This window comes from Cnephaeus nilssonii (genome assembly GCF_951640355.1).
Source record: "Cnephaeus nilssonii genome assembly, chromosome: 23".
NCBI lineage: Eukaryota > Metazoa > Chordata > Mammalia > Chiroptera > Vespertilionidae > Cnephaeus > Cnephaeus nilssonii.
In genome coordinates this window covers 13,977,033-13,989,262 of record NC_137094.1, presented here as the reverse complement: position 1 = coordinate 13,989,262, position 12,230 = coordinate 13,977,033, and the positions used below count along the sequence as shown (strand labels likewise).

General features: G+C 51.6%; 1 protein-coding gene across 3 annotated transcripts in view; it reads left to right on the top strand.

Moving 5' to 3' along the window:
* Positions 1-5,039: 5,039 nt before the first annotated feature.
* The window catches only part of ENAH (ENAH actin regulator), a 113,789-nt gene continuing 106,598 nt past the window's right edge, over positions 5,040-12,230 (top strand). For 2 of the 3 annotated variants that reach the window (XM_079763376.1, XM_079763374.1), the window contains exon 1: positions 5,040-5,608. Coding sequence is in view for 1 of the 3 variants with exons in the window: in XM_079763375.1 (XP_079619501.1) it covers positions 5,604-5,608 (5 nt within the window). In the remaining 2 variants the exon portion in view is untranslated. The remainder of the gene's footprint in view (positions 5,609-12,230) is intronic. The other variant, XM_079763375.1, reaches the window with a different exon arrangement.

Below are 12,230 nucleotides of genomic sequence, written 5' to 3'. Positions count from 1 at the left end.
CAATGACGAAAGAGAATCATTGATTGGCTGCCTCCTGCAGACCCTACACTGGGGATCAAGCCCGCAACCAGGGCCTATGCCCTGACCAGGAATTGAACCATGACCTTCTGGTTCATAGGTCGACGCTCAACCACTGAGCCACACAGGCTGGGTGAAAAAAAAATCATGATTTGATGGTTATCTCGAAATGGAGCCCGCCTGCCATATTCTTTACGTGGCAGCCCTCGCTGAATCTGATGGAAACAGTGCATTGCACTTTGGAGACGGCAGCCTCTGTCAATTCACGTTACTCCAGTGCTCTGCAGGCGTTCGGGATCTCCTGCAATGTTTAAGCAGTGTAGCTCGAAGAAAAGGGACTCTGGGGAAAGAGGAAATGAAATTAACTGGATAAATCCTAGTTTGGAAGGGAGAAAAATGACAAATGGAAGAAAAATGCCAATGGCAGAGAAGCTAATCGTCTCCGCTATTGTCTCTGTCTCCTGATAGTATTCTAGAACGGAGAGGGTGGATGGGCAGCTAACGCTGGGTGAGGAAGAATAAAAATATCGTGAATCCTACTGGAATATCATGTTTGCATTTTTTTTCCCCCCCATTCTTGAGAGACAAACAAAATTATACTCCTGGCCAACAACGAAAACAGAATACTGTTACATGTAAGCAGGACATGCACAGTCACATTCACTCCAAACTATGCTCTCTCGTCCTCCCCCAGCCTTCGGTAACCCCTCCCTTTCCAAGGGGAAACCCTTTTTCTGGGTGATGCGAGACTGTGTCTACATCTACAATCCTTTGCAGTGATTTTCTGACTGCTGAGTACCATTAGTCATCCATCCATCCTCCTCATGCCCATAAATGGAGGCCCAGCCAACACTGATGCTATCGGACGAATTTAAACAAGGCCTGTTCCGAGAGAACCCTCAGAGCCAGTGACAGCACTCCAAAGCAAAGCCCTCTTCCACACCAGCATGTTTTGTTCCATCCTCCGCCGGGGTGCACACTGCTAGAAGACGCGTAGACCCGCTTGCAATGGTTGTATATTCCTAGGCCAGTGGTCAGCAAACTCATTAGTCAACAGAGCCACATATCAACAGTACAACAACTGAAACTTCTTTAGAGAGCCACATTTTTTAAACTTAAACTTCTTCTAACGCCACTTCTTCAACATAGACTCCTCCAGGCCGTGGTATTTCGTGGAAGAGCCACACTCAAGGGGCCAAAGAGCCGCAGTTTGCCGACCCTGGACCTAGGCCATAGCGCAGTCCTCCTACGGGGATGTTGAGTTGGGTGTTGTTTTATGGGGGAAATTGAGGTCCATATACTTAAGTGTTAAGAAGAGAGTCTACTTCTTTCTTTTTAAAATATATTTTTATTGATTTCAGAGAGAAAGGGAGAGGGAGAGAGAAACATCAATGATGAGAGAGAATCATGGATTGTCTGCCTCCCGCATGCCCCCACTGGGGACCGAGCCCGCAACCTGGGCGTGTGCCCCTGACCGGAACCGAACCCTGGACCCTTCAGTCCACAGGCCGACACTCTATCCACTGAGCCAACCGGCCAGGGCTATTTATTTTCTTTCTTTTTTTTTTAATGTATTTTTTAAAAATTGATTTCAGAGAGGAAGGGAGAGGGAGAGAGAGATAGAAACATCCATGATGAGAGAGAATCGTTGATCGGCTGCCTCCTGCACGCCCCACACTGGGGATCGAGCCCACAACCCAGGCATGTGCCCTGACCGGGAATCAAACTGTGACCTCCTGGTTCATAGGTCAACACTCACCCACTGAGCCACGCTGACCTGGGTGAAAGTCTTTTTCTTTGAAGGAATAGTTTCCTCTTCATCTTAGATTAGAGCAGTCACTCATTCACTCATTTATTTATTCATTCCTCCCCCTTTCAAATATCCGGGTGCCTACAGGAGGGCTTCAAACTGGGCAACTCTTATGAGAGGAACATTCAAATGATTTTCACCAAGCCAACACCATCTCAGCTCACTCTGAAACAGGGTTGATGAGAAGAGAACCCGCTTCAATTTTTTTTACTGCCTCCGTCCACTCTCACGTGTGCCATAGGAAGGAGGTCTGAGGTGGTGGAAAGAGCAATGTACCCATGACTGGACATTCGGGTTCAAGCTCCAGTTCTACCACAGAGGGGCTGCGGGACTGTGGGTCATTGACTTAACCTCCCCGGGCCTCGCTTTCCTTTCCTGGACAATGAGTGGGCTGGACTGCAGATTCCTTCCATCTCTCAAATTCTCCTATCCTATATGGGCCACACATTCCACAGCGTTTCCTTTGTGACCAGAATAAGTCTGTGATTTCTTCGCTCAGGCGTCCCTCTTGACCGCTTCGACTGCTCAACCAAATATGACCAAGAAGCAGTAACAATTTTGTCGCGGGCACCCCACGCTGCCCTGCCACAGAAGGCACGCTGGAGGTCAGGCCACCCATGGCAATATCTAAACCCAAGGGCAATGGTATGACCAACTTGTGAGCTGGCGGGCGGCCATCCAGAAGGATTGGAAATGGCTGTCGGCAGCCAAGATTCTTGGCCGGTACGTTTTTTAATAAACAGAGAGAAGAAGAACAGCCTTTTCCACGTGGATTGCTTAATTTGGTCCCCATACCGCTGGAACATGTGCTGTTGGGATAAAGATGATGTGATAGAGCACTTATTTAGCGCAGGATGGATTAACTTGCACAAATGAGAAGTAGGCTATGGAGTCATCTGTTAGGAATTTTTATCCTTGCCTCTCTCGCCTCTGGCAGGAGATGGTTGGGAGTCATTAACAGCAGCATCTCCACCCCTGCTGGCCCCTCGTTTAAGACTTTTCCCTGAAACATAAGCTCTGCCGGATTCACCGGATTGCTATGAATGGGACTCAGGCAAATGGGTGAGAGTTATTTGTGGTCGGCTATGTCTTCTGGATACTTTTCCGAGATGGTTCCATATGTCTTATTATTACTTTTCCAAGAAAAAAGAAAAAGCCTCCGCAGCAAATGTTCTTTGGTTCACGTGGAGAAGAAGATTGGAGGTGCGTGTGTTTTAATTACAGTGTTCATGCGAAGACAATGAACCTTGTACTGGTTACTAGAGGCCCGATGCATGAAATTCGTGCAAGAGTAGGCCTTCCTGCCCTAACCGGTGTGGCTCAGTGGATAGAGCGTCGGCCTGCGGACTGAAGGGTCCCAGGTTCGATTCCGGTCAGGGGCATGTACCTTGGTTGTGGGCACATCCCCAGTAGGGAATGTTCAGGAGGCAACTGATGGATGTTTCTCTCTCATCGATGTTTCTCTCTCTCTCTCTCTCCCTTCCTCTCTGTGAAAAATCAATAAAATATATATTTTTTAAAAGAGTAAGCCTTCCTTCCCCAGGCTAGCACCCACTTCCCTCCAGCCAGTGGCACCCGGGACCCAGGCTTCCCTGGCCGGGCTAATTAGCATATTCCATTTTTATTATTACAGATGATTTTTTTTTTTTTCATCATGCCTTGCACTAACTCACCCACTTCTGGACTCTATTTCCCTGTCTCTACTTGTCATATGGCAACAAGGGCATTTGCTTGGCAAGGGTGTTTTCACCCCAGTGCTGGGAGCTCCTGAATAGAATCCTTGGTGATGGTGAGCGGTAATTAGCCCTGTGGGTGGAAATTAGCGTTCTTTAAGTACACCCTGTTTCAGCAGAGGCCACCCCGGGGTTGGGTGCCAGGGCTCCAGGTCACGGCTTCTATAAGGGCTGCTGGCTGGTTTGGCCGCTGCGGGTTCCAAAAAGAAAAATAAACTCAGCATGGCGTCTGAAACCAGGAAAAGCTTTTTATAGTGAGAACTGGGCCACACCGTTCTCTTCCAGACAAGCCAGGCACTGACCAAGGATGACTCTGGAACTTGCTCATTTTCCCTTTGGAAGTGTACATGATCTCATCTGTCAGAACTATAATTTGAACTGCACCTCCATCTTCAAATAAACTTCTGCATAGATCTCCTGGAGTCCTGGTCGCTCCTCCATTATTGGATGAGATCCTCCAGGAATAGGAACCCAGCCACAGACCTTTTCCATCCTAGTCATTTTTTTTTTTAAATAGAAAACGCAGTCCTTTCCTTTCTCAGGATCACGAGAGAGGCCTGCAGTCTGTCCGTCCAGTGTACATTTTTATTTGATTATTGGATTTGCTTTTGGATATTGAAAACCTCCCACAACTGTGCCTTCTGGCATCCTAGACGGACCCCCCCGCCCCACCCCCCGCCCACGACCCCTGCATTGGACCTGAGATGAATTGCATTTGCCATCTTTTTATACCTTTTCAAGGAGGTGATTTCAAGACAGAATGTGAATGGCGGAGAATTGAACACTGTCGTAGGCTCACCTCCCTCCCCGCCCCCCGAGCAGGAATTCCCTTTTCGCTCGTGACGAGGGAAGGGGGTTTCGCTGCGTCGCCCCCACCCCGCGCGCCGCGCTCCCCCGCGCTCCCCCGCGCCGGTTCGGGATGAAGTCATCCCTATACATAGGGTGCCTCCCGGCTCGCTGCGGCGGGAGCTCGCAGGGAGTCCTCGGCAGGAGCGGGAGCGGAGCGAACAATGCCGACCACAGTTCCCATGTGCACCCCCTCCCCACCCCGGAGGGACGGCTGGGGGAGCGCGGCGCGGCGGGGCTGCCCGGGGTGCCGGGCCCGGAGCCTAGCGCCGGGGCGAGCTGAGCACCAGCCCCGGCCGCCCCAGCCCCGGAGTCCCCGGCCGGGTGCTCCGTCACGCATCCCGATCGCCGCCTCCGGGCTCCCCACGCGGGTGCCCAGAGCTCCCGCGCCCCGGCGTCCTGGCGCCCCGGCCACAGCGGGGGGCCCCGGGAGCTCCCCTAGCTCCGGGGGAGCGCGAGGCGGCGGGGAGGGGGCCCCCCGGCCAAGGACAACCCCGGGCGAGGAACCCTCGGCGGAGGGAGGGAGGGAGGGAGGGGGGACGGCCCGATCCCGGGGGGCTGGAGGGGGCGGGGTGGGGAAGCAACAAAGAGCCTGACCGCCCGACGCCGCCGGGCCCGCTCCCGCCCCTCCCGCCCCTCCGCAGTCCGCGGGGGCCCCGGCCGCCGGCGGGTGGGGAGCGCCCGGCCCCCCTCCCCGCCCCCCGCGCCGCCCCCTCGCCCCGGGAAGGAGGGGGAGGGCGGCGCCTGCGTGCTCCTCCGCGCGCCCCGCCTCCCCGGGCTCCCGGCGACGGCGATCCCGACGCTCCCCCCGCGGCTGCCGCAGCTGCCGGTTGCTCACGGCCTGGGCGGCGGGCGCGGGCCTGGGGAGCGGCGGCCCCGGCGGGCACCCCTGAAGCTCCCGGCGGCGGCGGGCGGAGGAGGAGGAGGAGGAGGAGGAGGAGGAGGAGGAGGAGGAGGGCTCTGCGGCGGCCGCGGGACCGCGGGGCGCTCGGCCTCCCGCCCCCTCGCCCTCGCCTCCCTCGCGCTCCGGCCGGCGCCGCGCTTTGTGCGCGGACATGGTGTAGCCCCGCGGCCGCCCCGGGAAGCCGCCGCCGCTCGTCTCCGTCTCTCCGCCGCGTCCCGCCCCTGGAGGCCGGACCCCGGGCTCGGCGCCGCCCGCGTCTCCCGGCTGCTGGGGAAGCCCGGGCGCCGGCACCATGAGGTGAGGGGCGCGGGGCGCGGGGCGCAGGGCGCGGGGCGGGGGCGGGCGGGCCATTGTGCCGCGGAGCCGCGACCGCCGTCCTCGGACCCGCCTTCCCTTCCCTCCCCGGCGCGGCTCCCGGCTCCCCGGGCTGCGCTCCCTCCTCCCTTTGTCCCTTCTCATTCCTCTTTCTCCCTCGCAACCCGCCCCAGCCCCTCCTGGGGAGGTGGTGGTGGTGGTGGGGGGGGGGGGCGCAGACGGACGGACGGACGGGAGGGTCTCTGTGCGGCGGTCCCCCCTGTCCCCTCGGGGACCCCCCCCCCTGGCGCCCAGGGTTTCCCTGCCCCAACCCCGTGCGCGCCCGGCTCCCGGCCCCCGCCCCGGCCGGCCCCACCTGGGCGCCAGGGAGGGAGGGGTCCCGGGAGCGGGGCGCGCGGCTGGGGAGCAGGGATTTCCCCGCAAATCGGTGAAAAAAAACAAAAACCCGTGCACTCCGAGGACACGACTCTGGCGTTTAATTTAAAAAGGAGGAAAAGTTGGAGAGACCCGGAATCTCCGCGGCTGTGGAGTCCTCCGAGAGTGGCCGGGGGAGGAGGGCTGAGAGGGGACGTTTCCCGGTGGGGAGGGGAGGGGAGGGGAGGGGAGGGGAGGGGAAGGAGATAGGAGGTTTGTAAGGGGGAAGGGGGACCGGGAGAGACCGGGAGAAGTTAGTTGTTTGGGGTGTGTGAATGGGGGCGGGGAGGGGTTTGTTTGCAGCACCCCTCTGCTCCCCTCCGGCCTCCGAGGCAGCCCTTGTTGCAATGCAGCAGCTGCTCCCCCCCCCCCTTTCTGTAATCAATACAACGAGCTCAATGTGCTCATCCCCAAAGACGAAGGGCTGGAACGTACCGTCGTAATCGACCTGTTTAATTGCTACGAGGAAACATATGGTGTGACATTTTCCTTTTTTTTTGTTTTGTTTTTTTTTCCAATGGAATAAAAACCATGGTGTGGGGTGTCATTCATTGGAGGTCCCCCCCCCCCCCCCAGCCATTGGTGTGCCCATAACCTTTTCCGTGCGGATGGGTGCACGACCTGGTGAGACCTGGGACCCGGCAGACTGGAGGCTGATCCCGTTCTGCGCTCTCATCCTCCAGGCCCTGCCTCCGGGTTCAACAATTGTGGACCCAGTCAATTTACTCCCTTTCTGGGCCCGGTAAGGGATAGGCTTACCGTTCGTTTGGATTTGAGTCTCCTTTGTGTTAAAGATTAATGGCCAACAGTTGCCAAAGACCTTTAGAATGTAATGCAATGAAATTTGAATGAGATAGACCCTACCAGCTCCTTCGCTCTGGCAAGAAAATGTCATGTCATTGGAATTCTCTCTCAAATTAAGTTGTTTCCCCTTTAACTTTAGTTTGTGTGTGTGTGTGTGTGTGTGTTGTTTTTATCACGGTTGAACACTGTCCCATGTCTTTAAAATACATTTTTTGTGTGTGTGATACAGCCATGTACTTCAGTTTACTGTTCATTTGAATTCATGTTTTTTTCTCTGATTCCAAGTTATAGGTCTTTATCGCGTGGCCTTAAAAATTGTTCAATGCTGTCTCTCTAAGCGACCCCCTTCTCCTCTGGGATTCCACACGAGTTATTTTCAAATGTAGTGGATCAGTTTAAAATGTGATTATGACATACAAACCAGCACCAAAAAAAAAAAAAAAAATCTTTGTAAGATACAGCTTGGAAAACTTGAGCCATTAGTTTTTTCGTTTTTTTTTTAAAAAAAATCAAGTTACTAATGTCATTGAAAACTCAGAAACTACAGTAAAATATATGCAGTGTTATGCCTTACTCTACATTGCTCATTTCTCCTTTAAAAATGTAATGCTCTCAGAGTCTTGTAGATCAGAAGCCATTGTTTTTTGTTTTTTGTTTCCCCCCCAACTTTGGGTAAACTTATCTCAACACTGAGCAACGTCAAACTGAGTGAAACGTATATTTGTAAAGAAGATGATTGTAAAGTTTTCTGATTCAAAAAAAAAGTTACAGTTTAGAGAGTATTCAGGGAAGTGTATGATCTCTGTCATGTACCCTTGTCAATCTGTCACAGGTAAATTATGTCTTCACTAAAGAGTGCCTTTTCTCATAAAAAGTGACTTGTACTTTTTAAGCTCTTTTTCTGCTCTTTTTCCTGATTGGATGTAGAGAGGGAGGGTTCGCTCGGATGCTTTCCAGTAGCATAAATGTAGGTAGAACACGGCCCACGGGCCTGAGGAGTGTGCTCACGCAGTCCGCAGTAATTCTTTGCAGGTTAATTCTGAATAATTTACAAGCAGGACAGGGGATCAGCTTTTCACCTTGGAAGGCATTGGATTATTCGGTAGGTGGTTTGTGTGACGCGTGTACGTCCACATTTTCTTCTGTAATCTGTGAAACTAGGCTGGTCTGATTTGGGGGTTAAAGGGTTCGTGTGCTGGTTGCCGGGATATTTTGGAGTCGTGGGCTTTTCAGGTTATATTAATATTTGGCTTGGTCTCCAGGATGCCGTAGGACATAACTGCTATACTATGAAATCGGGTCTATTTTAGTTATATTAAGGAGTCGTTCTGATGTTTTAAAGGCCACCCAGAAATAGGCATGTCTAGGTAGGAATTTCCACTTCAGCTGGTCAGGATTCTGAAGAGAGGATATGATGAATATGTTACTGTTTAAGTATTTGGGGATAAGATCTCTTAGATGATTTTAATTTTAGGAATAGCATGCCTACTGCGATGCAATGTAATAATTAATCCCTGAACAGAAGGGAAGTGAGCAATAATACTCTACATTCCCGAAACAGTCTTAAAGGCATTCTACACACGTTAAAAGCAGCGTATAGAATTACTTCTTAATACTTTGCCTAAAGATAGATGAGAATTTGAAGAATGAGAAAGTGCGTTTTGTAGACAAAATAGTGAAAGGTTTGAGACCCTCCACACTGGTATTTTTAGTGTAACATCCCACTTTTTTAAATAATTGCTTTTTTTTTTTTTTAACTGGTTCGTTACTCGTTTTGTTTTTTTTAAATAGAGGCGCTTGTTTGATCTAACATAGTTGCGTGTGGCTGAGAGGAGCTCAGGTGATGTTGGATGGACATTCTTGGGTCCATGTTAAATAGTCCGGGATGTCACTCCCTGCTCGGTGAGGGTCTCATGTAAAAAGGTGTAGGAGTTGTGAGGATGATGCCTCCAGGCCGCTTCCTGGCTGCATGACCTTGAGCTGACCACATCATTTCACTGATTCATCCTTTAGACTATGTGAAAACGGGGGTAATTCTTTACTGGGCCGTGAGAGTCAAATGGTAACAGAAGAGAAGGTGCTTTGGACACTTGTCTTATACAGTTGTGTTACTCTTCTCATTTTGAGGCTAAATTATCTAAAACTTGGGGGTAGTTTGCGTCATCTTTCTGGGGTTCACGTGGTTCAAGAACGGCAGCAGGTGACATTTCGCTTCCTGTCCCCAGTTGGTAGTGGTTGCCTTGTTGGTGCAGACATCCTGGTGGGGAAGCTTGCCATGATTAGTAAGTCATGTTTGACGGGACGTGGGTCCCAGGGGTCCTGGAGAGTGTTCCCTGGAATGCTACGTATTTAATTATCTGTGATCTAGTCCAGCTTTCTTATTTTATTATACACACACACACACACACACACACACACACACATATATATATTTCAGAGAGGAAGGGGGAGAGAGAGAGAAACATCAATGATGAGAGAATCATAGATCGGCTGCCTCCTGCATGCCCCCTACTGGGGATCGAGCCCACAACTCAGAGCATGTGCCCTGACCGGGAATCGAACCCTGACCTCCTGGTTGAGCCACGCCGGCCCGCTCAGCCTTCTTATTTTTATAGTCGAGGAAATAAATCATGACCGTTTCCTTCCTTGGGTATTTTTAGTCTTCGGAATTCTTCTTGTGATGTTGTTACCTTCGTTGGTGGTGGCGATGAGTGTCGTAAACACTTCAGAGATGGGTGCAAGCCAGGCTCGGAAGACCCGGGTTTCACATGCTTGAGCCAGGTGGTAAACATGGAGATGATTCTGTTATTTTGCAGGACAGGTGTGTGTCACGTGAGCTCGCCGTGAGAGGACGCACACAGTCGAGCCCGTGTTCCCGGGGGCCTTCATTGGTTCCTGTCGCTGTTGGATGGGTGGCTTTCCCCAGAGGCTTATTTTAGGGCCAGGAGCCAAATAGGAATTAAAATGGAGCCTCCCATTGCCTTGCATGTAGGCATTGTTTCGCCTCGTAGGTATTTATGAAGCGGGTACATCTTGGCACGGGTGTGGATTAGTGGGGAAAACGGACCGAAGGCCATTCATTATTCAAGGCTTCGGGTTCCTCGTTCGTCTATTTGGAATTAGCAAAACCCCCAGAGGTCCCAGGTGGCCGGTAGGGAAGAGCTTACGGATGGCTGATGGTTTGGGTTGCTTACCCTCGACGCAGCTTAGATCTGAGGCGGCTGCAGAACTCGTAGAACACCCAGTGTTTGTCCTGAGTGTAAGAAGTGTTTGGAGAAATGTGATTTCCGTTTGTATGTGGCTGCGGGGAGAGAAAGGATACTTCACCTCTTCCCCGGCCAACTTAAAGCTGCTCTCCCCCGCCACCCTCCCCCCTGGCCTAGCTTTGAAATTGACGGGTGGCCTGGAGTGGAAGGAAAAGTTAAGGAGAGAGAATCTGAGCTGAGGCTGTGCACACTCGGGGTGCTTCCCCAAAGAGGGGTGTAAAGCAAGAAGGGGAGTCCTGGTCCGTCTCCCTCCCAGCCGGGGTGGCCGAGTGCTCCTGTAGGCTCTGGATCGCCTTCATTACATCGTTTTACGATCGATCCCCTGCCTCTGTCTGACCCTCTTCCTCGTACGCTCTTTGAGGGTTAGGGCCTGCGTTTTTATATTCATGGTCCCAGCAAAACATTTGGCAAATACAGTGGGTGCTCATGGACATTCTTTTTTTTAAAAAAAATATATTTTATTGATTTTTTACAGAGAGGAAGGGAGAGGGATAGAGAGTTAGAAACACTGATGATAGAGAAACATCAATCAGCTGCCTCTTGCCACACCCCCCACTGGGGATGTGCCTGCAACCAAGGTACATGCCCTTGACTGGAATCGAACCTGGGACCCTTCAGTCCGCAGGCCGACGCTCTATCCACTGAGCCACATCGGTCAGGGCTCATGGACATTCTTGACTTGGACGGGCATGTTCTTTTTCAGGATCTGCTCCCTGACGAGATAGTCACCACCATTTCGGGAGCACCTGCAATGGCCTACAGCTCTTCTGTGTACTCCACTCCGGGGTGTAAGGTAGCGTGGGGCGTTTAGTACACGTTAAAGCGACTTCGTTGAAACAGACACACAAAACGGCACCCTGGCCCCAAGGAATAGATGGAGAGTTTGTTTCTTACCCCATCACCAAACTCAGGAGTGGCCAGAAAGAGTCCCCTACTGGGGATCGAGCCCACAACTTGGAGGATCCCATGTCTCCTTGACTTCCTCATGAAACCCGGAAGGAATAGAAGGGCCATCGCTCTGTGTGTTTGGCCTTTTTAATCATGGGACTTGCAAATATTTTTTGTGCAGTAAGTTTATGCATGTCTGTTGGTTTAATTTCTACTCCATGTCATGCCTGCTTTGTTTGGAATCTTACCAAGTCCTTCAAATACCAATTCTCCTCTACCCCCCTCCCCCATTTGTTGTTGTTGTTGTTGTTGTTGCAATTATAAATAAAGCTGCTATGATTGTTAAGGTGTGTGATCCTTAGGAAGGAAGCTGTATGAGTCAGCTTGGGGCGCCCTAGCAAAATATGGTATTACCTTTTCAAAGGTCCATGAGGGCTGGAAGTCTGAGATGACAGTGCCAGAATGATTGGGCGCAGGTAGGGCTCTCTTGACTGGCTTGCAGACTGTCTTAGAGGCTTCCTCCTTGGAGAGACAGACACACACACACACACACACACACACACACACACACACACACACAGATAGAGGGGGGGGGGGGAGAGGGAGAGAGAGAGAGAGATTTTCCTCTTCTTATAAGGTCACCAGTCCTACCAGATTAACATCCCACCCTTATGACCTCATGTAACCTTAATTACCTGCTCCTAAAATCTATCTCCAAATGAAGTCATCTGGGGGAATCGGGCTTTAACATATGAATGGGGGAGGGGGGGAGACACATTTCAGTCCAAAGCAGAGATACCCAGGTTTTTTATGTATGTCAGTGCAGACAGCTTGGACGGAAGAAGCTAATCTGGATAACGCTTAGGCGATTTATAGATAAGCGAGGGGGCGGATTTACGCGAGAGCGCTCTCGTATTTTCTGGAAAGAGCGGTACCTGGGGAAGCTTCTGTTTTAGAACGGTCCCAGTAAGTTTCATTAGCATGTCGCTTTCCCAGAGGATGCTGTCGGGGTGAAGCCGTGCCTGGAGAGCTCGGGGTAGTAGAGGTTGCGTGGTGGAGGGGAAAGGGTGCAGTTTTTGGAGGCAACCTGCGTTTGAACCCTATTCTGACATCGCCTGGCGAATTGATTTTCGAGTAGGCTATGGTTTTTGAGATTGGCATTTCTTCTGTAAAAAAATGGTTATAACTTTTGCATTGCGGAGTTGTTGGGAAAATTAAAGCAGAAATTATAT